Below are 21,427 nucleotides of genomic sequence, written 5' to 3'. Positions count from 1 at the left end.
ATGACCTAAATGCAACAGGTCATACCGGGAGTGCAGGTGGGTCATTGCAATTTTCATCTCAAGCAGGCTCTCTAGCAGGAAGCTGGCGGAGGGAGTGGGGCAGCGAGCTGGGGACTCAGCCGGATGCTTATGTTCTCGTTGCATTTTGGTGAGAATAGATATTTATTGTCAGAATTCATCTGGGAACAATGTTCCTAGAATATTCTCTCTGCCCCCATCCCCGCACTTCCCTTCCCCAACACCAATCTCTTGTGCATACGCCAAAATGATAGACAGAGAATTTCATACATTTAATGCCTTTCCTTCCATTTACACCATCATAAATTACAAAGTATTGCTCACTTCACAAAATAAAACCATTTCTGGATAATTTTTGACAGTATCAAGAAGGACATAAGCTACAGCGAACCAACCTGTACAGCTGGGAGGAACCAGGAGAGCAGGGCCCAAGCACAAGTGCTTGACCCCCACCAGCCAATAAAGTCCATCAGCGGAGCCCTTGGGACTTCCCGGGACAACTGCACTGTCTACTCCTTCCAGCTCCCTTATCACAGTAATTTTCTTCTGGTTGCTCCAAAACAAGACTAGTGAGTAATCATATAAATCATCTCAGACAATCAGAGGAAAAGACATTGCAGGTGGACTGGAGAAAAAAAAAAAATCTAGATTTACAGTTTTTTGATGTTTTAAATATTTTACCTATGTTACAAAATATAGAAATCTCGGTGTGAAAAGCTCATGCTAAGATAAATAGAACGAGTCAGGACTGTGGTAATAAAATCATATTAAATTATTATCCATACAGGGCTACTTTTATCAAAGAGGAACAAATATTCATCAAAACCAAACTTGTTCATTCTTACTTTTAAAAAATAGGCTTGTTTATAAAACAAAAATGAAAAAAAAGCCAATTATTCTGCAGATTTGCTTCTCATCAATACAGAAATGTGGCAAAACTACAATTTGGTGTTAGCAGATGAAGTCAGAGTGCTTGCCTGGAAAGAAACGAGAAAAAACGCTAACTTTGTATACAGCCCAGGTACAGGTACACCCGGTGTTCCCAAATTTGATGGAAAGTGACCACGCTCTGCATGTTCTGGGATGTGCACACGTGATACAGAAAGACTGTGGCCAATTCCAAACAGGCTTTGGGACTTTACCAAATGTTTATGGGAAGAAAGTGTGTAGATGTCTCAGACCATTCTACAATTGCTATAAACATATACCATACGATAGCAAAAGGCCAATGCTTAACAGCAGAAACGGTCAAAAGCAGGGCGGGACCCAGGTGGCAGGTGAAATTTCATAGGGAAGCTCTGAGAAGGACAGAGGTATGTCAAGATAATACTGCATTCATGGTAAACTGTTCCAGCAATCACAGCAAGAAGGCAGGACAAGGTACACAGGGGAATAATCAATGCACTGCATTGAGTTCTATTTGCTAAAATAAAGTAACATTCTTGCAGCTCAAATAAAAATACATCTTACAATATAAGTTTCCTTTAACATTTAACATATAGAATTGTCTTCTTTTGTGTAAGTGGAAAATGTATAACTGTATCAAGTACCTCTATGAATGGAATTCCCTTTTATCACGGATAAGACTGAAGTTTAAAGGTCTACATTGGTTTTTAATAAGTTAAAGAAAGATTTTTTTAATCACTCTTTCAGCCAAACAGACGTACACACGAGGCACGGCAGAGACCCCAGGGGAGGGCCTTTTCTGACCCTCGCCCTCGCGGCTCTCACGTGAAGGAAGCGAGCGTCTGTGCGACACAGTAGCCGACTCGGCCGTGCACCTGCGGTCCAGGAAATTCTGTCGCTGGTTTGGAAAACAAATCAAGTGTAAGAAAAGTTTTTATTCCTTTAGCCTTTGGAACTTCCATGGGGCTGCAGCCATTCAGCTCATTTCCCTTGTGGATTAAAACAACACATCTTCATTTTCTATTAAAATCTGCACAATTAGCTTTTGGTACCGCATGTCGTGGAGGGTGGTGAGCATGCTGTCCTCAGGGGGCCTCATCAGGGTGGGCCCGAAGACGATCCCCAGATTCTCAGCGTTCATGAAATTGTCCTTTTCATTCATAGTCACCCTGCAAGACAAACACGTACACAGAGACATCACGTCGACTTGTGGACGCATTTTTACACTGATTATGTACCCGTGCCCCCAAGAACGTCTCTGGTTTGGGAAACTGCTAAAGAAAATTGAGAAAATCAGGATTCCAGCAAAGTATTTTTAGAAAGGTGATTTTCTGATTTTTTAATTCTCATTTCCTTTTTCGACTGGGGACATTGCCTCCGGCAGAGTGACGAAGTGCATCTGGTATAGACACAATGTTTACAATGAGAAAGTCGGTCCTTCTGGCCGACCAAACGTGACAGTGTCATGGAGAGAACACGGATCTGCAGGGGCAGGTCATCAGCTGACCCACGGGGTGTCGAGCTTAGTCTGGGCTGGTTCGCAAGGGGCCCGTCGGCGGGGGCGAGCTTACTTCTTGAGGTGGATCATCAGGTACCGGAGGGTCTCGTAGTGGGCGGGAGGCAGCATCATCAGCACCTCGTGGACTGCTTCCAGCCTCTCGTCCGCGTTGGCGATTTCTGCGAAGATCACACAGAGGGGATATCAGCACAGCCCGTGGCGTTCAAGCTTGCAGAGACGCGAGAAGAAGCTGGGCTACAGATGGAGGGGCGATCTACTACGAGCATGCAGGTTCAGGCGGCATTTCACTTAAAGCGACGAATGTGTTCCTGTCCGGCCTCGTTCCGGAAAAGGGTTGAGGCTGGACATGTGCGTACTGACTGTCCACTGGGTGGGTGGGTGGGTGGCGGGAGGCTGGGCCCGGTCCTGGCCCTCCAGGAGCCTGCAGCCTGCAGATGCCTACTGGCGGCACAGGCACGAACTGGGCTTTGCCCAGCTTCTTCTCAAAGGTGGATTTGCCAGAAATCTCACCGTCGCAAGCTTTAATTTAAACCAGATCTCACTTGGTAGCATTCCCTTAAAGTTGTCTAATTAAGTCTTTCCTGGCCGGCTTCCAGAACCGAGTAACTTTTACAACGCCAGGGTGCTGGCCGAGGAGCCGGCCAGGCCAGCCTGCGTTAACGGCACGTTTCACCAAAGCGCCGGAGCGGCGGGCCCTGGTGGGCAGTCCGGGTTAGGAAGTGGGCTCCAGGCACACGCGGACAATGGGAGGAAGCGTGCGTGCCTCTGCTTTTTAGGTCTCTGGCAGCCACCCAAAGAAGGCTCTCTCTTCATTCCTCCTGGGGTGGAGGGTCCCCTGCTGCTAGAACCTTCTCTGCTCGGGACCACTAGGACCCAGGAAGGGAAGGGATGCTCTTACCAGGAGGTAGGGCCACAGCTCCTCTGCACAGTGCACTAATCCCAGCCTGCCTGTGAGTTTCCCTGACTCACTACTATACTTAGTAGCACATACCTTTCAAGATTATATATATATATATATATATATGCTGCTTCTATAAACTTGGAATAGGTGTCGTAGGTGATGAGGTGTCATAGGTGATGACAGGAATGGGTAAATATATATATATATTTAATATGTTTTTATTTTAGAGAAGAGAGAGGGATAGAGATAGAAACATCGATGAGAGAGAAACATTGATCAGCTGCCTCCTGCACGACCCCTACTGGGGATCAAGCCCACAACCTGGGCATGTGCCCTGACTGGGAATCGAACCAGCGACCTACTGGTGCATGGGACAACACTCAACTAAGCCACATTGGGCGGGCTCTTGGCCTGTTATTAATTTTGAAAAGTTTCAATGGGAAAAAGTTGGGGTGTGACTTTAATTGATTAGCAATAGGATTCTAGCTAATGGATGAAAGCAGTCAATCTCTACAGTCCTCACCGAAGAATATCTAATTATTTTTTATTATAGGAACATCCTTGCTTTCAACATATAATGGAATAGGCCTGACGGTGCAGGTTCCCAGCACAGGAGAGGCGATGGGGAGGGACAGAGCTGCCTGGCATGAGGCTTCAGCTCAACCGAGTGCCCTGGTACTGGTTCAGCTCAGCCGGGGCTCGATGCCTTCTTTTCTATCAACTGCACCACTGTGGCTAATTGCAAAGCAAGCGGCTCACACAATAATCTACACAGTTCTGAGTTTTCATTTTCTTGACTTCAAACGCACTGTACTTAAACAGCTGGGACAAATGAAAAACTAGTTCTCAGTACTTACTTGCTGCTTCTATAAACTTGGAATAGGTGTCGTAGGTGATGACAGGAATGGGTAAGTCTCTGAAATACAGTTTAAGGGCTCCGGTGATGATGTTTATGTCTGGATAGATGTTGGCAGATATGTCTACTTTCTCACCATCTGAAAAACAATCAGTGGTCCAATTCCTAATTAGGACCTGATTTTACCAAGTGAAAGCATGCCCAGGAAGGAAAAAAAAAATAAAAAATCCAACAATGAATACTCCCTTCCAAGTCTCAGCTGACTACTTCTCATCACAGAGATGCAGGAAGTAACACAGACGCTGGGTGAGAGCGATCTGGGGTCTGAGGGTTACTGTAGCCAAAAGGGTTGTGAAACAGGCTTAAAATGTTTCTTTGCATCTGGTAAATTTGCTAAATAGAAATTTAGCACTAAGTTCATATTCTGGATTGTATCTAGATTCACAACAGAATACAGTAACCACCAGATTTGTAATAGAAATAAGTCAAGGAGCCCTTAAATAGCTTCACTGGTGTTCTTTGGACTTGGATTTGAAGATGATATACACAAAATACTTGTTAAATATCTTCAGCTTCTGGTGTGTCTCTCAGGTTCACTGAAGTTTCTTTGAGCTCAATTCTTCCTCCCCAGTCCCTAGGACCTAAATTTGGGAAACCTTGGCCTTCCCGCAGGTATAGGTAATGTTGTTTTTCTTACCATTTTCACAGTCATTCACAAGATGTTTTTGGCCTTCTGTTTGACCATTAGTAAATATCATCCATTTAAGTGGCACATACTATAATGGTTTTTGGATAAAAACCATTTTCATCATATAGGGACTATCAGCATTTTTTTTTTTTTTTTTTATAGAAAGAACTGAAAGAACATTTGCCTGAGCAAATTTGGTTTGATAAAAAAAGGCGATGTACAGAAAACAACGAGAGTATAGCAGATATGCCATGTGGTCCCATTTACGTATTTAACAAACATTTATTGAGAGTGTACCGTGTCCCAGGCACTGTTAAGCCCCCGTGAGTCAAAGAAGAAAGGACACACTCCCTTTAAATAGCTCTAGTAGATTGGGAGTCAGGCATGCAACTCGGCAATGACAAGGACACTGAAAGACTGCCCTGCTGGAGACATGTGGAAACATGGGGTGGGGGGCAAGAAAGGAAATGGAACCCTTAGGTCAGCTTGGGGGGTCAGGGAGGATTCATGAAAGAGGAAGGACGAGCTGACCCTGATGGGCAGGGATGGTTTGCCAGGCGGAGATGGGAACCCATTCTAGATGGACAGAGCAACGTGGGCTCGTACATGAAAACGCTGAGGTGTATTTCAGCGTTGCTGGGGCCCAAAGTGCACAGGGAAGAGAAACTGGCCGTGACCTTGAATAGGTAAGGCAGCCAGGCCATCAGAGACCTCGTCTACTATTCCAGAGAGTGGAGGTTCCAGCTAGTGGGCTAGTGGGTTCCATCGCTCGACTGGCTGCACCCGTATTAATTGGACCATTCATTAGAAATACAGAACTGTGGGCTCACCCAGCTTTCTGAATGAGTCCCACAGTGGGCCTTGGTGATCTGTATTTTTAAGAAGTTCCCAAGAGATAATACGGCCTGGAGAGCACATGACACAGTCATGAGGAACAAAAGGAGTTACCTTCCACAGGCTTCCCCGACTTCACTGTGCGGGGTACCCCACCCGCTCCCTTACGCTCTCTTGTTTGGAGCTTTGGGAGAAGGGGAAGGGCAATGGGAGCCCGAGATGAGGGAGTCAGAGGGTATCCAGGTGCCGTGTGGACTGACCATAAATGTTGGGCAACCAACTCAAATATCTTAGTGGCATCAACATTTATTTATTTATCTTGAGAGAGAGAGACAGAGAGACAGAAAGATAGAGAGACACTAATTTGTTGTTCCACTTATTTATGCGTCCATTGGTTGATTCTTATATGTACCCTGATCAGGATTGAACAAGCAATGTTGGCCTATCAGGAAGATGCTCCAACAACCGAGCTACCCGGCCAGGGCCCATTCAAGGGGTATTTTAAACTCACTTCCTTGTATGGCCACTTGTCCACACTTAAAAACAATACTCCCCCAGAGAGGCAGAGAAGTAGGAGCTTTGTAAACCATATCCCCCGGCTTCCTGAAGAACAGCTCTCAGGAGCCCTGAGACCCTGGTCCCAGCCTGAATGACACCTGCTTCCATACCCACCCAGGGCACTCAGGGTAAGTTGTGTGGCAGGGAAGCGCAAGCCCACCTCTATCAAATGCCATTTTGACGTCTTCGATGTGCTCCGTGAACCCGGAGACTCTGTAGAGGCCTTCAGACTTTAATCCTGTTAAAAAGGAGACAGGCTTTAACTTCAGCTTCCCGAGACATCTGAGCATGACCCTCATTTCGTATCTGCCCTGTGCGCTATCAGGAAATGAGCACAGACTGTCGTTGCTCTTGTATGTCACAAGCTGTTCGTCAGCGCTGGGCCTTGTCAGTCTCAGCTTCCCCGCACGCCCGTGTTTATTCGCTGTGCGGCAGAGGGACGCGGGACCTGGTCTTCCTCCTGCCTGGCTCTGCAGAGCGAGCCCACGTTTATGATTCTCACCCACACGAGCTCCTGCCTGTTCTGTTCACCCAACTGCTGGCCGCCGTTCACTGCTTCGGGCAGCCACCCGCTTTCTCGCCAGCACCATCTTAACCCACGTGCCACACTGGGTGGGCACACACATCAATGCAGAGATGTGTGCGACACAGAGGATCTCGATTTTGTTGAAACAAGCCCAACTTTATAGCCTTTTACAGTTACAAAATAGTCACAGGGGTGTGAAGTACAGCATAGGGAATATGGTCAATAATATTGTAATAACTGTATGATGCCAGGTGGGTACCAGACTCACCGGGGCGGGTCACTTCATAAGGTATATACATGTCTAACCACTGTCCTGTACCCCTGAAACTCACATACTATCCAATGTCAACTGCAATGGAATAATAAAAATAACAAATTTAGAGCCTTTATGTTTACTCATAAATATGACAATATGTTAAATGTTTAAATATGATTGATTTGTTATACTTTCAAATAAATGTTATACATTCATTTGAAAATGTTATATTTTATGAAAAGTCATAAAATGACTTTTCTATCCTGGGTAGCCCATAATGAATGCTCAGCAAGCATGTGTTGAATGCATGCATGAGTGCGTTTCGTACATGAATGGTTTATGTATGAAACAGAAACTGATTTAGTTTGTGGGCCCACATGCGTGGACTGCGCCCGGGCAGACTGTTTTTCCAACATCGATAGTGGAAAGTCAATTTAACAATTATATGAAAGTTCCCTTGGCCACAGTAAAAATAAAATCACTCCATCAAGGAGCCCTCCCCAAACCTCTGGCCTCGATCTCCCGGATGCATATGTCCACCACCATGGGCCTCTGGGTGTTGTGAGCCTTCACCAGGGTCGTGAGGTCACAGCAGTACACCTTCTTGATTCTCTTGAGATCAGGCTGACAGTCGTTGGGAACGTGCTTGGAACACTGTTTGTGTACGTTCAACCCACAGTCTGTAAACAAAGAAGCCACATTAAACTTGCCCAGCCCTTCTGTCTAAGCCCAGCACAAATGATACGTTACCAAAAATAAAAATGAAAACACCCGAGGGTTTGCCGTATCTCCCTGGAACATCCAGCCCACTGAGGGGCGGTGCTCTCCACCCGACGAGTGTGAAATCCGCCTTTTCTCAGGAAACTCTCACATAATTCCGTTTTCCTCGTTAAGCTTTCTCTGCTGCGGGGCCATAACCTCACTGAGATGGTTTTGGTAATTAGCCAGGTTGTATGCTTCCTTCCCTTGAGGGACCGGAGCCCCTGGGTCCCCATGTGGGCTTCTGGGTGTGGGTTCCCAGAGCTGGTCCTGGCTCATAAAGGGCACCTGGGACTTCTGCTGGGTTGTTTCTCTTAAGCCCTAGATGCTCCCCTTGTGGGAGACAAGATGACTCTCTCTGGGAACCCATGACCACCGGCATCTGCCCCTTTTCTGGAAGGTGCCTGCGGTTTCCACTCCCTTCCATCCTGTGGGCAGCCGGGGCAGGACACTTTCCCTCGAGTTGCCTTATTTTGACACCTGTGAGTGGAAGGAATGTCTAACTGGACAGCAGTGGGAGCACCTGAGGGTTTACAATTCAGAACAATGCCATGTAATGTGATGATTAAAGCAATTATTTATAAAGCTCATATCAAGATGCAAAGCTGAAAAGGTGCTTTTGAGTTGAATGAACACATTGTGAGCAGAGTGAAGCCTTGTGAGCAGTTGGGAGCCACTGATGGAATTTCTCGAACAATAACAGGGCACAGTCTACGTTCCGGGAAATAAAAATTTAATGCTGAAGTTGTTCACAGTTGATGTGCTGCTTAGTCAAAGTGCCTTTTAACGTTACTTGTTTTTCTAGGTACAAAGAATAACTATAATAGTGATATGTATTCTAATATACATATGCATATTACACTCATTATAAATATTACAATCAACTGCTTTATTATAATCAGCTGCTTTATAAAAAAGCACTTAACCACACCAAGGATTTGAGAGGATCTAAGCTTTTGTAAAACTATCAAAAATGAGTTTTGAAAATCATGACATGATTTTTATGTAATGTTTACTGACCAAGTTCTTGCTGTCTTCCTTCCAAAGGAAAAGCCAGTTTTAATTCATCTCAGCTCTATCAATGTGAAAAATTCACCAAAGCTCAAGCAAACTTCAGTAACGTTTTGATAGACCTATTTAGTAGATGTAAATTGTGGTCATCGGAACTAAAAAGACCTGGTTGGTTTTCTTGGTTACCCTCTTTTAATTTTTTTTTTTGATTTCTTAGTTTTTGTTTTTTTAAATTTATCTTTATTGATTTCAGAGAGAGGAAAGGAGAGGGAGAGAGAGAGAAACGTCAATGATGAGAGTCATTGATCGGCTGCCTCCTGCACGCCCCCAACTGGGGATGGAGCCCGCAACCCGGGCATGTGCCCTGACCGGGAATCGATCCCTGATCACCTGGATCCTAGGTCAATGCTCAACTGCTGCTGAGCCATGCCCAGCCGGGCTAATTTTTTTTTTAAATTCTCACCTGAGGATATTTTTTCCATTGCTTTTCAGAAAGAGTGGAAAGGAGAGAGAGAGAAACATCGATGTGCGAGAAACACATCGATTGATTGCCTTCTGCACGCACCCTGACCGGGGCTGGGGATCGAGCCTGCAACCGAGGTATGTGCCCTTGGCTGGAATCGAACCCGGGACCCTTCAGTCCTTGGGCTGAGGCTCTAACCACTGAGCCAAACCGGCTAGGGCTGGACCCTCTTTTATAAAATGAGAGCAAAATAGCACCCACCCCAGGTTATCACGAGGATCAGAGAAGCTAATACGTGTAAAGTCTGGGGGGTGATGGGCACTACGTGAGAATTCGATAAAAGAAATAGCGAACAGGACAGGAAATGAAGGGTACCTGCTTAGCTGTTCTTAAGTGATTTCATTATTTTTTACTATATTTTTACAAACTTCATTTAAAATAATTTTTAAAACTGGGGTAAAATACATGTAACATGAAGTTCACCATTTCAACCATTTTTAAGTGTAGAGTTCAGCAGTGTTGCGAACCTTTCTATAGGTGTGCAAACGTCACCACCGTCCATCTCCAAAACATTTTTCGTCTTCCAAGCCTGAAGCCCTGTGCCCCTTGAACCCTAATTCCCCAGACCCTTTCCCCCCGGCCCTGGCGGCCACACTCTACCTGCTGTCTCTGAATCTACTTTAGTTGCCTGGCACAAGTGGAATCACACAGTAGCTGTCCTGTTCTGACAGGCTTATTTCAGCACAACACCCTTAAGTTTTCACTCCTGTTCTAACACACGGCAGGACCTCCTGTAATATCCCACGGTACGGAGATACCACACCTCGTTTACCACTCACCCATGCCGGGCACCGGGCTGCTTCTGCCTCGTGGCTATTACGAAAAATGCTGCTCTCAACACAGGTGGGCCACGATCTCTCGGAGGGGCTGCTTTCGGTTCTTGGGGTACATATCCAGAAGTGGGAATACTCGCTTATATAATAATTCTAGTCTTAATTTCCTCATAAACTTCATTTTAATATCTGAAGCAACAGCGTTTACGCACAATTAAATACTGATACTTTGCGAAAATGAAGAGGTTTTAGAATATATAAAAATATTCAGGTTTTGCAAACGAATACATTTCCATTTAAAATTGTTTAAACTATGTGAACTATGGAGAGTTGAGAGGCCATGACTGTTCTTTTAAACTTTAATGATCAGTTTTCAGGTTTACTGCTGCTCAGGGGAAATATGAGGTTCCAGGGTGGCCACTGGAGAATGCTAACATATAGCCTCAGCATATGTTTTATTAAAAAAAAGCCACCCAAACCCTTTTATCCCAGAGAAAGCCGCTGTTCAAAACTAATCCGAATCCCAGAGGTTTGTTTTCATAATATTGACTTTGGACCGGTTTCTTGGTGAAATTGGATAATACCAGCACTTAGGGATATTTTGGGTAGGTAGGATCAGGCAGGCTGAATTAATAACCACTGAGTACTTCAGACATCCTACCACTTTGCTTAGGGGCTCAGCTGTGATATACTTTGCAACTCCTGGTGTTACCAAATCTTTTGGGTTTATCGGAGTATCTGGAACATTTCTGGGAAGACTGCTTTGAGCCTGTGTTTACTGCTTGTCCCATGGATGAGAGACGGAGGCAGGTAGAGTCAACTGGCATATATGAGCATCTGCTTGAACCCTCCAGGCATCACCGCCCGTGATCGCTGTATCTACACAGTAGGAGCTAAGGTTGCCTCTTTCAGGCAGAGAACGGATTTAAGGCCCATGCTCCTGTGAGCCAAAATGGGCAGCATGGGGAAACAGATTATTGTAACGTAGTGTCATTAGCTTATTTTATTATAAAGGCTTCCTAAGAATTTTGTTTCTAAATCTTCCCCTAGCAAGGAAAAATCAGTCATGGTGTTGTTGGAAACCCAATCAATATATCTCAGGAGGCCATTCTTGCTCTCGGCCAGGACTGCTTGCCAGATAAACCTTGGCAAGGTGGCTTAGGAAGCCCAGTTACACATTCACTTGGCAATCCTTTGCTATTTTTGTTAGCTGTGTCTTAACTAGATGTGTTGCGTGCTGTTAGCAATGGGTGTGTGTGTTCAGTTGTAGGTGGAAAAACACCTAGGGTTTCAAAAGGCTTTGAAAATATGTGATATCAAATCAAAGTGTGTAGTTTCATTGTTATCTGATAGCAGAAAAATACTGGGCATGGGCTCTGGAGTCAAGTCAATGTTCCACCGCTTACTACGTGGCCAAGGGCAATTAACAATCATCTGTAAGCCTCAGTTTCTTCACCTATTTAATGGGGAGAAACACTGCTTCTCCTCTGCGGTCTGTTGGTGAGGCTAATTGGCATGATAAATGGAAAGTGCTTAGCTCACTGCCTGGTATGTGGTCAGTGTTCACCAGTATTACTGTTTTTATGACTTTTCTTTTGTAGTAAAGTGGGGATGAAAAGGAAATAAATAAGCTAATGACACTATGTGACGATGATCTGTTTCTCCAAGCTGCCCATTTTGGCTCACAGGAGTATGGGAGCTTTTCTATCTATGCAATTCCTTTGGAATTAATTTCTTTTTCTTTTAAAGAATGCTGCCTATTTTGGGAGGCAGGCAGGCGCTTATGGAAATGTATCTGCTTGGGTTTTTCTTTTCTTGCATAAACATAAGCTATTCTTTTCCATTCTAGCAAATACCTAGAAGGATGCCTCGAACCTTCTAGAAAGGCAGACTTCTGAGCTAATCTGGGCCTACTTCCCAGCTCTGGAGAGTTGCCCTCCAGCTCAACATGGTGGCACTTTATATAAACAGAAAAGGGTACAGAAAGTTATGTGTCTACCTGAGCACCGGACCCCTTGGGCGATGAGCCCCCACATGAAATTGGCACAGTATTCACACCAGTGGGGGCCTCGAAAAGTGTGGACCTGTGATGCAAAAAGAAGAGAAGTGTCAGAAAATTCAGTCATTTGGAGGCAGGTGGCCTCAGATATGCAACAAATAAACATGAAGCCACAACAACAACCAAGGCCTTTGCGGGAGGGAGCATACCTCGCCGGGCCTTTTCTTTCCTCAAACAGGCCAGAGGAAACCGAGATGTGCTTTGATCTTTGCAAATCCCACACCAATCTACCATGCCCAGGGCCAGAGTCCGAAAGGAATGTAGAGAAACCAGATTATAGGGCCACGCCACCCGCTAAAGAATGAGACTCTCACAACCCTAAACAAGGCGCTGTGTGGACAAACCCGGGGGAGCCCAAGCTGGTTGCTCCAACCTGCATTCTGCTCAGCAAGTTCTGGAGGTCAGAACTCAATTACTCTCTCCTTCTGACCAAAGGGGCCCCATGACAGTAAAATTATAGGTCAATTCCAATTATGAATATAAATGTAAACATTCTTTTTTAAAAGGTTCCTACTGAATATAGCATTATATTTAAAAAATGTCCTGACTAAGGAGGGTTTCTTTCATAAGTTTAAAGTGGTTGACATATTACTAGAATTCACCCTAATAACAAAACAAGAGAAACCACATAATCATCTCAAAAATTAGGATACCAACAACCAAATACAATTCAACATTTATTCATAATAATATCATTTAACATACTAGGAATAGACGGAAATCTCCTAAAAATAGTTGATTAAAGGTATCTATGTTATACACATAATAAACATCACATTTAAAGATGAAACATTAGAATAATTTCCCTCAAAGTCGGCAAAAAGATAAGGTGGCCTGCTATAAACGCTTCTCTTGAGCATGATTCTACAGAGTTTTGCCAGCAAAATGGAACTTGATAAAGAAATACAATATATGATTAGAGGAAGAAATAAGGCCATCAGGTTTGCTGGATAAAGCAATATGAAGAGATCGGTAGCATTATTATACAGAAATAATACCACTTTATTAAATAATGAAAATCAGAGACTCCATTTACAACAGCAGCAAAAATCTAAAATAATTGGAAAAAAATAATTAAATAAGTGACATTACGGACACAAATAAGGGGATATTCTATATTCAAGTATGGCAATGCTTACTCTTATAAAGAGGTTAATTATCCTCCGAATGAATCTACAAATCCAATGCAATTTCAGTAAAAATCTCCATTCTGTGGTGCTCATCACAAAAGTTGACAAGATGGGCAGAAAATAGCCATGATAATTTCGAGCAAACAGGATGCAGGAAAACATATCTGACCATAAAGTAAGACTTCTACAGTCACAAAAAGTAAAACACCCTGAGGGGCGGACAAAGAGACCAGTGGTACTGAGTGGGAAGGTGGGAAACCGAGTCACATATATAAGGAGACTGGGTAGGTCTGAGAAGTGGCATTCATATTAGTGGGGGAAGGGTGTCTGAGAGATGAATTATTTTGTTTCACCCACCTGTCACCCTCCCATTCACTATTCACTCATTTAGTCAACACTTACATGCTGACTGCCTACTTTGAACCCGGCACTGTAGAAGTCCACAGATACAAAAAGTCAAAATAGATCAGAGGAGCCCAGACCTCCCTGCATGCAACGATCTCATCTACAAGAATAAATAGGCCACATAAATAATTATCCTACGGTCATATACTGGAGAGAATAACAAGTTCTTCCTGAGAAGGCTGAGCAAAGGGATATTTGAATTGGGTTTTGAAGGATGGGTAGGAATTCACCAGGCCAGGAAAGACGGAGGTGCGGGGGAAGCGATGGTGTTGACTGGGGAGGCAGAGTACTTGGGGAGAACATCCCAAGAAGAGAAAACAGCAGAGCCAAAAGCCAAGGAAGGTGGGCTTGGTTTCTGAAAGACATGCTTTTCTTGTAGATCACACAAAAAGGAGTGTGAGCAAATTCTTCTCTGGAACATCTCTAGTGGATAAATAAATCGCATGGGAGGTAAAATTGAAAACACAGTATTTAGAAATTAGGAGAGTAGCTGCCATGTTTATCACACATTGACCAAATGAAAACTGGCCTACTCAATGCTCAGGAAATACAGGACACGTTAGTCACAGATTTCCTGAAATTTTATTCTTTGCCAATATTAAAAAAAAATTAAACAGATCATAATTACATTTAATGCTTATTAACTTCACCCATATTTACCAACATCCTTTCCCGTCAATATATCCCCACTACCGGTGATCTCCTTTCTCCAGCCAAACAGATGCAGGCAGGCGTTTTGGAAGAGCAAATAACTCCGAGTATCTACACATTCCCCGAGAAATCAAACAAAATGGGACCGAGGGGAACGTCAAGTTAGTTCAACATTATTTTAGGCCCACTGCCTAATTTCCTCTTTGTGATGGACCACTGTTTATTTTCATGGCCGATACAGTGTTCAGTTTTCTTTTGGGTCCACAAGGACAACCTCTGAATAGTAGGCCTCATGTGCATGCCGAGGCACTCTCTCTGCACCCATTTCACTCTGGGTTGAGATATTATGTCAACCATTCCAATGAAATACCCCATATCTTGAAAAGTCACTAATCAGCGTTTTCCATTCTCTGAAGTTTATTGATTTTCAAGAATATCTTTTCAGGAAAAAAAAAACAAACCAAAACATTTTGCAAACTTTAGGGCAACACCGAAAATACCCTAGACAGGAAGAAAATACCCCAGACAGGAAGAATGTCTGTCCAAGACTATTATACTGGGCACGGTCTGCCTGGAATTAAAAAAACACACCAAACAGAAAAAGATGATGTTGCAGGAGATAAGGTATGTTGGACAAATAGCCCAGGAATGGCCGTTGCATAACAAGAGCAAGAGGGATTGTCAAGGAAAATCTCAGGAGCTCAGGGCGTGTGCCCTGGCCTGACACTTGGTAAGGGAGCGGAGTGCGTCTGTCTGGCATCTGCCGAGCCTGGTGGTTTCACAGCAAGGATGTGCTGATGGGTCATCGTGGACGCTGCCCAAGTGTACACTCAGCTCAGCCCAGGTTCGAGACTGTAGGAAGCAGAAAGTGCTGTTTATGATGTGCTACGGTTAAGAAATTCTGCCTTTTCTTATCCGTGTGCAACAGGGCTTCTCCAGCTTGGCACTATGAAGGTTTGGGGCTGGGTAAATCTTGGTGCATTGTAGGATGTTTCGTGGCGACCTTGGCCTCTACCCACCAGATGCCGGCAGCATCCCTTGGCTGGAAATACCACAAATGTCTGCAGACATTGTGAAATGTGCCCCTGGGGACAAAGGAACCCTGGTAGAGAATCACCGGTATAGGCAAAAACCGTATCACCTCGGTTTCTCATTTTTATTATTTATATTTAAAACGAGAACTTTATCCTTTTACTTTGGTTTAAAAAAGACTCTGGGTCAAGGCAGTTGTTCTTCGTTGCATATGGGAGGGGGCTGGAGCTGGCTAAAGTCACTGCCAGCTACAAGCCACTGGGTTTGGGGGGTCACCTAGTCTGGCTTTTGTCCAGAGCTACCCGAGGAGGTTGAGGGCAGGAAGCCTGTCTGTGGTCAGCAGCTCTTGGCCTCTGATCTCAGCCAACGGTTTCTCCTATAATCTCCTGCACGTCCCAGCATCCTGTGACATTGGACTCATGTGAAGAATTAGGTTAAACTTGGGACTTTTCCCTCTTGCAAGATCAGATGAAATGCTGACCTTGAAGTGAACCTTTACAGAGATGAGAGAACTAGCCGAGGGTAATCACTCAGTCTCCGAGGGGGATCACCGGGTCCGTGACAGAAGATTCCAGTTTCCCTGTGAGGCAGCTGAGCAGATGCAGCAGGAGAGCCCGTTCCTCAGCCTGGGCACCATCCAGCCCCAGATACATCTATTTGGAAGCTCTTCTAGTCCATTTAAAATAGGATTTAATTATTATTGTTTTATTATTATTTTTAAAAAATATATCTTTACTGATTTCAGAGAGAGAGAAGGAGAGGGAGAGAGAGAGAAACATCAATGATGAGAGAGAGTCATAGATCAGCTGCCTCCTACATGCCCCCTTCTGGGGATCGGGCCCGCAGCTTGGGCCTGTGCCCTGACCGGGAATTGAACCGCGATCTCCTGGATCCTAGGTCGATGCTCAACCGCTGAGCCATGCAGTTTTAATTTTTAAAACATCGACTGCCCCATAGCTTTGGTGGAATCAGCCCATTGCCTAAAGTGACACCTTTTTTTGGTAGCTAACTTCCTCTCAGGAGTAGGAGAGCATCAGTACAAAAAATTTTTTTTGTCACTCCCCTACTCAAGAACCCCCAAGGGCATCTCATTGTCTGTTTCAAATTTCTCAGTTTTGGCACTGTTGGTATTGGGGCCAGACAACTCCGTGGGGTCGGAGCCTGTCCTGGGCCTGCGGCAGGCTCAGCAGCACAGGTCTCTACTATTAGCAAACCCAGTCGTGAGAATCAGAAATGCCTGCAGGCACGGCCCGATGTCCCCTGGGAGCAAAGCCACTCGGGGTGAGAGCCACCCAGCAGAGGACAAGTTCACATTCTCATGTTACCTCTGTCTTTCTTGTCCCTGGCAGTGCCTGGCACATAATCAGGCCTCAGTCCATCTTTGATGAATAAAAATTACATGTCTAAATGGCTTCCTCTTGTTAGAACTTTCGAATATACCCAACTAATATGTATAGCACTCACTGTGTTTTCCTCCCAACAAAACACAAAAAGAGTGTTTCTTGGGACTTAAAATGCCAGAATCAGCCATTGAGTCATTTAGAATAGCCCCATGTGAATGATATGTTCTTTGGAATAGAAAAAACTCAGTGCAAAATTAATAACCGCTTAAGCACTTGGCACGGGTCAGACTTGCTAATAGATGATTTATGTTCGTGGGACGGTTTGGCCAAGCCACTTCCCTGGGGTGTGGCTGACGCAAGGAGTCCCTGCTGGGTTTGCTGTCCCAGCCTCTCCTCTTTCCACCGGGCTCTGCTGGTTTGTAAAGGATTTACAGTGACTGTGTCCCAATATTTACACAAAGACATGCCAAGGAAGGGTAAGATAAGCTTTGAGTCAGACCCTGGCAGGCAGAGCAGGCACTCACTCACCTATGTGAGAAACTCGTCCAAAAGTGGCTTCTTTACTCGCCCGAAATCCTGCCATGAGTGCAGGTCCACTGGCTAAAGGCATTGCGGGGTTGGTGTCCAGAGGACCCACTTAAACCACGACCACCAGATTCATTCACTTAGTTGTCCCCTCCGTGAATAAGCTCTTTGCAAATCTGAGGAGCCAGAGTCAATCTTGGTGATCCCACAAGAAAGGGTTTATCACTAAACTAGGTTGGTTTGTCAGGAAGCGGGTGATATTTTCAATTAATGAGGTATATATTATTTATTGATTTGAGAGAGAGAGAAAGTGAGAGAGGAACACTGATTTGCTGTTTCACTTATTTATGCATTCACTGGTTGATTCTTGTATGTGCCCTGACCGGGGATCGAACCCGAAACCTCGGCCCAGATAGTATACTATTTAGGCTCATGATTAGTTCAAGCAGAACCCAGTGGAAAGAGTTAGACATTCATACGAAACTTTACGGGGATTCTTCAAGACAAGGAGGCAAGGATCGCAGCCGACATCTCCAGGCCATCTGCTCAGGGGACTCCTTTCTTTTGCATCACCTGGGCACTGTCCACCCCCGGACATCCTGGGGCCCATCTGTGGTTTACGGAGCTGAGCTCTGTGGTCAGAGTGACCTGAGCCCGGCAGGTACCTGGTGCAGGTCAAGCTCTTCCGATTCTCTCTCTGGAAGTTTGGAATTAGGACTTTGTGGCTGGTGTAGTAACATATAAACCAGGGAGTCATCATCAGCCATGTTCTGCAGATTAGCCATGATATGGATTAGGACATTTTTGCGCAGAGAGGATACAATGAGTTTGGTACCCAGAGAACAGAGAGCGATGAAGACGTGGGGAGGGCGGGAGAGGGGGAAGCGGGGGGGGGGGGGGGGGAGAGGAGAGACGGGGCCCTGGCGCACTCCCAGTTCCAGTGTTCTCCCTGCCTGAGTCATGAGCAGGCCCTGGGGTCTAGGAGACCCTCCTGTACAGTAGCCTCGTATTTAGCTTCTGACAGTTTCCAGGCTTCTATTACTTGGAAACAAGGAGTTTCTGACCATTACAGCGGTGCAGCCGGGCTACAGCAGGAGGTAGATAAAAAAGTGACTCTTCTTCACAGCACTTCGGAGCAGAAGCCGTATTTTCTGCATAAAGCCACTGCTTCCAAGCCCATTTAATGCCAGCCTCCCCGTGAGTCCCTCATTTTATATTCAAGGCGGTGAAGGATGTCTTTTCTTCCAGTTGTTCCAGGCTTGTTTCTGCCCAAACAGCCCTTTCTGATGATTAAACAAAAGAAACAAAATAAAACCCGCAGCCATTTCTAAAGCCGATTTCTGCCTGTGCCAGCGTAGGGCAGGCAAGTGACTGGGGACGAAGGGCTGCACACTTTTATGAGGTGGAGCAGACAAGAGAGGGGTTTGCCTGTGGGGGGCAAAAATGGCTCATCCACAGCACAGGGCCGCCAGACCGACAATGAAAGCCAGCGGTCGGCCCGGAGACCGTCAATGAGCCACAGAACCCAGGGGGGGCGGCGGTGCTGTCCCTCCCGGGACAGGGGTCACAGCAGTAACACCTGGACACCCTCTCAGCCTCCTGGCCTAGTCCTGCCCCTGGACCCGATGGGGTCCTCCCTGCACCCCATTCCCACCTGGCTCCTTTCTGACTCCAAGTTTCCACTCCTGTCCTTGGCATCGTCGAGAAGCCTCTTTCATTCTTTCTATCACGTGTGGTTAACAAGGGAGAAAGAAAGATGATAGAAAAAAGGCCTGGCCAAGTCGGGATGGAAAATAAGAAGCCCAGGGACAGCGAAAGCTAAATACGAAATCACAAGACAAGCGAGAGACACACAAAGATGAACGATAAAATAATGAGAGAAGCTAACCTTGCTGGGTGCCAGAGCCCATAAGTGACGCACAGGTGTTTTTTAAACTTTACAACAGTCCCATTTTCCAGATGAGAAAACCGAGACTGGGAGAACTAAGCTCTTGGCCAAAGATCAGGTCATAGCCAGAGTACGAAGCTGGCCACAGCCACCCTGTCACTGTGCTGCGTGGGGAAGGAAGGACAGTTACCCAGATTACGGGGGCTCTGGGGCCCGCTGGCCTGAAGAGTTTTAGGCTCAACCACCAGGTGTTGCTAAGGTAGACCATCTAAAAGGGGGCTATTTCTTGTAGAGGGGAGTGCCTCCTTAAGTCAAGCGGATGAACAGGGATGCAGACGTAGGACGGGTTCAGTAATGGACTGGTTTTCCTGTTTATCAAACCGTTTTTCCTTTAGAGAGGAGTCTGCTCATCTCATCATTCCTCCAACAAATTCCTTTTAGTGCCGAGGATGTACGAGGAATCCCAGAGAATTTAGGATTTAAAATAGCAACACCTGCACCTGCATTCAGTGTGGGAAAGTACATCATTGTTGCATGAAATGAGGCACAACTTGAATTTGCTTCCAAATGCTTTTGTTTCCCGAGCTGAATGGGGAATTTTTCTAGACACGCTCCCCAAAGCGAGGATAGTAGATATGCAGGGACTGGGCACTTTCTGAAGAAAGGAGCGGGAGTTCCCACCCGTACGGGCCCTGTTGGGGACTTCTGTTTATCCCTCTTGATGAGGTACCTGGGGAGAGGGAATAGTTTTGACTGGGGCAAAAAAAATCTTGCTGTGGGTGAGGCATTAAGATTGGCTGGCAGATTTGAACCTCGGGCAGGGAGCATTTAGAGCAGGGAACAGACAGGGCCTGGCAAGGCTTATTTGCTGATAAGCATGACAGTGTGATTATTTGTTCCTTTTATTGAGCACTTGCTTTGCGCCATGCACAGAATACCCTCAAATAACAACCCAAATTACAAATTAAAGTTCAGAATAAAGCCCATTAGAAGTCAACATAAATAAAACGTTTGTGTTTTATGTCTTAATTTCACACTGGTTCCAAGCAGAGGACAGGGGCCTTCGATGAGAGCTTGCTTTCTTCAGTGTGGTTCAGTGGCCCGTTACTAAAAACCCTGGTTTTAGAAGGTTCTTCCAAAGACAGTGGGGGGTGAAGAGAGCCTGAGTGAGAGTGGGAGGGGCAAGGAGTGACAGGGGGCACCACCCCACCAGCTCCAGCCACTCATTCTCAGGGACAGTGGCACAAGCAGTACCATTGAGGCCACAAGCAACCAACACATCGACTCAAGGGTCTGCTGGGTCTCAAAGACACTATTTAAGCGGCAGAAGAGAACGGCTCCTGTCCGGCTCGAGTAGCCTCTCTAACAACTGGTCTGTCTGGTTCCTGCTTCTCCGTCTCTCAGTAGCTGGAAGTAAGAAGAGGCCATGTGGAACAGATACTGACTTTTTAAGCAAACATTTAAAAAGCTGTTGGTGTTTTCCAGTGAAAACAATTACTATCGATCACGTTGGCAACTGGACTATTTACAAAAGTAAGATTCTGCTCTCTTTTTGCCTTAAATGTCATTTCCACCCATAGACCTAAGACTAAAACACTGAAATTAGTCTTGAAAGTATCAATCAGCTATGTATGCTCATGTTTTCACATAAGCTAAGGTAAAAGATATATATAGAGAGAGACAGAGAGAGAGAGAGACAGACAGAGACACAGAGAGAGGGAGAGACAGAGAGTCAGAGAGAGGGGGAAAGCTGTCCCATGCAAACATCCCACATAGGGCATAACTCCAATTGTCTCTTAAAAGCAGAAGAATTGGGATTTTCAAGAGGAAGGAAGAGAGTTCGGAAGCCCAAGAAGGCCCAGCCTCTCACCGACGATAGTGTATCCACAAGATGCAAAGGATCAGGATTTCTGCCCAAAGTCAGAAAAATACCTTCTTACGGCAAAAACATGAATGAAGGGCAAGACAGAAAACAGGAAAGAAATTTAAAAAAGCCACATAAAGGCTTTTTATGCCCCAAATTAGACCTGTCGCTATTCGGTGGTGGGAGAAATGTCAAGCGCCATGTAATGCAATTCTTCATCCTCAATAAATACAGAGAGCTGAAATAGTCCAGCCCTCAGTTCAATTATAGCATGCAGACGCCTGGGCTGCTTGCTTTCTAAAAACAGAAGCTCAGCAAACGGACCGAACTCACGTGGGCGGATATTTAATAGACACACATTTGTCCTTCTGAAGGATCAGAAAGCAAGGGAACAAACTAGGT

The 21,427-nt window shown here is 45.3% G+C and overlaps 1 protein-coding gene across 1 annotated transcript in view; it reads right to left on the bottom strand.

Annotated features, from left to right (window-relative positions):
• Positions 1-266: 266 nt before the first annotated feature.
• Positions 267-21,427, bottom strand: part of CHN2 (chimerin 2) — a 201,877-nt gene continuing 180,716 nt past the window's right edge. The window contains exons 8-13 of the mRNA XM_081146780.1: positions 12,128-12,212; positions 7,569-7,742; positions 6,441-6,518; positions 4,202-4,339; positions 2,496-2,601; positions 267-2,093 (exon numbers count right to left, since the gene is read on the bottom strand). Of these exons, the coding sequence (XP_081002906.1) occupies positions 1,922-2,093; positions 2,496-2,601; positions 4,202-4,339; positions 6,441-6,518; positions 7,569-7,742; positions 12,128-12,212 (753 nt within the window). The 3' untranslated portion in view covers positions 267-1,921. The remainder of the gene's footprint in view (positions 2,094-2,495; positions 2,602-4,201; positions 4,340-6,440; positions 6,519-7,568; positions 7,743-12,127; positions 12,213-21,427) is intronic.

The sequence above is a fragment of the Miniopterus schreibersii genome (genome assembly GCF_964146895.1).
Source record: "Miniopterus schreibersii genome assembly, chromosome: 9".
Lineage (NCBI taxonomy): Eukaryota > Metazoa > Chordata > Mammalia > Chiroptera > Miniopteridae > Miniopterus > Miniopterus schreibersii.
This window is presented reverse-complemented; position numbering and strand designations above follow the sequence as displayed.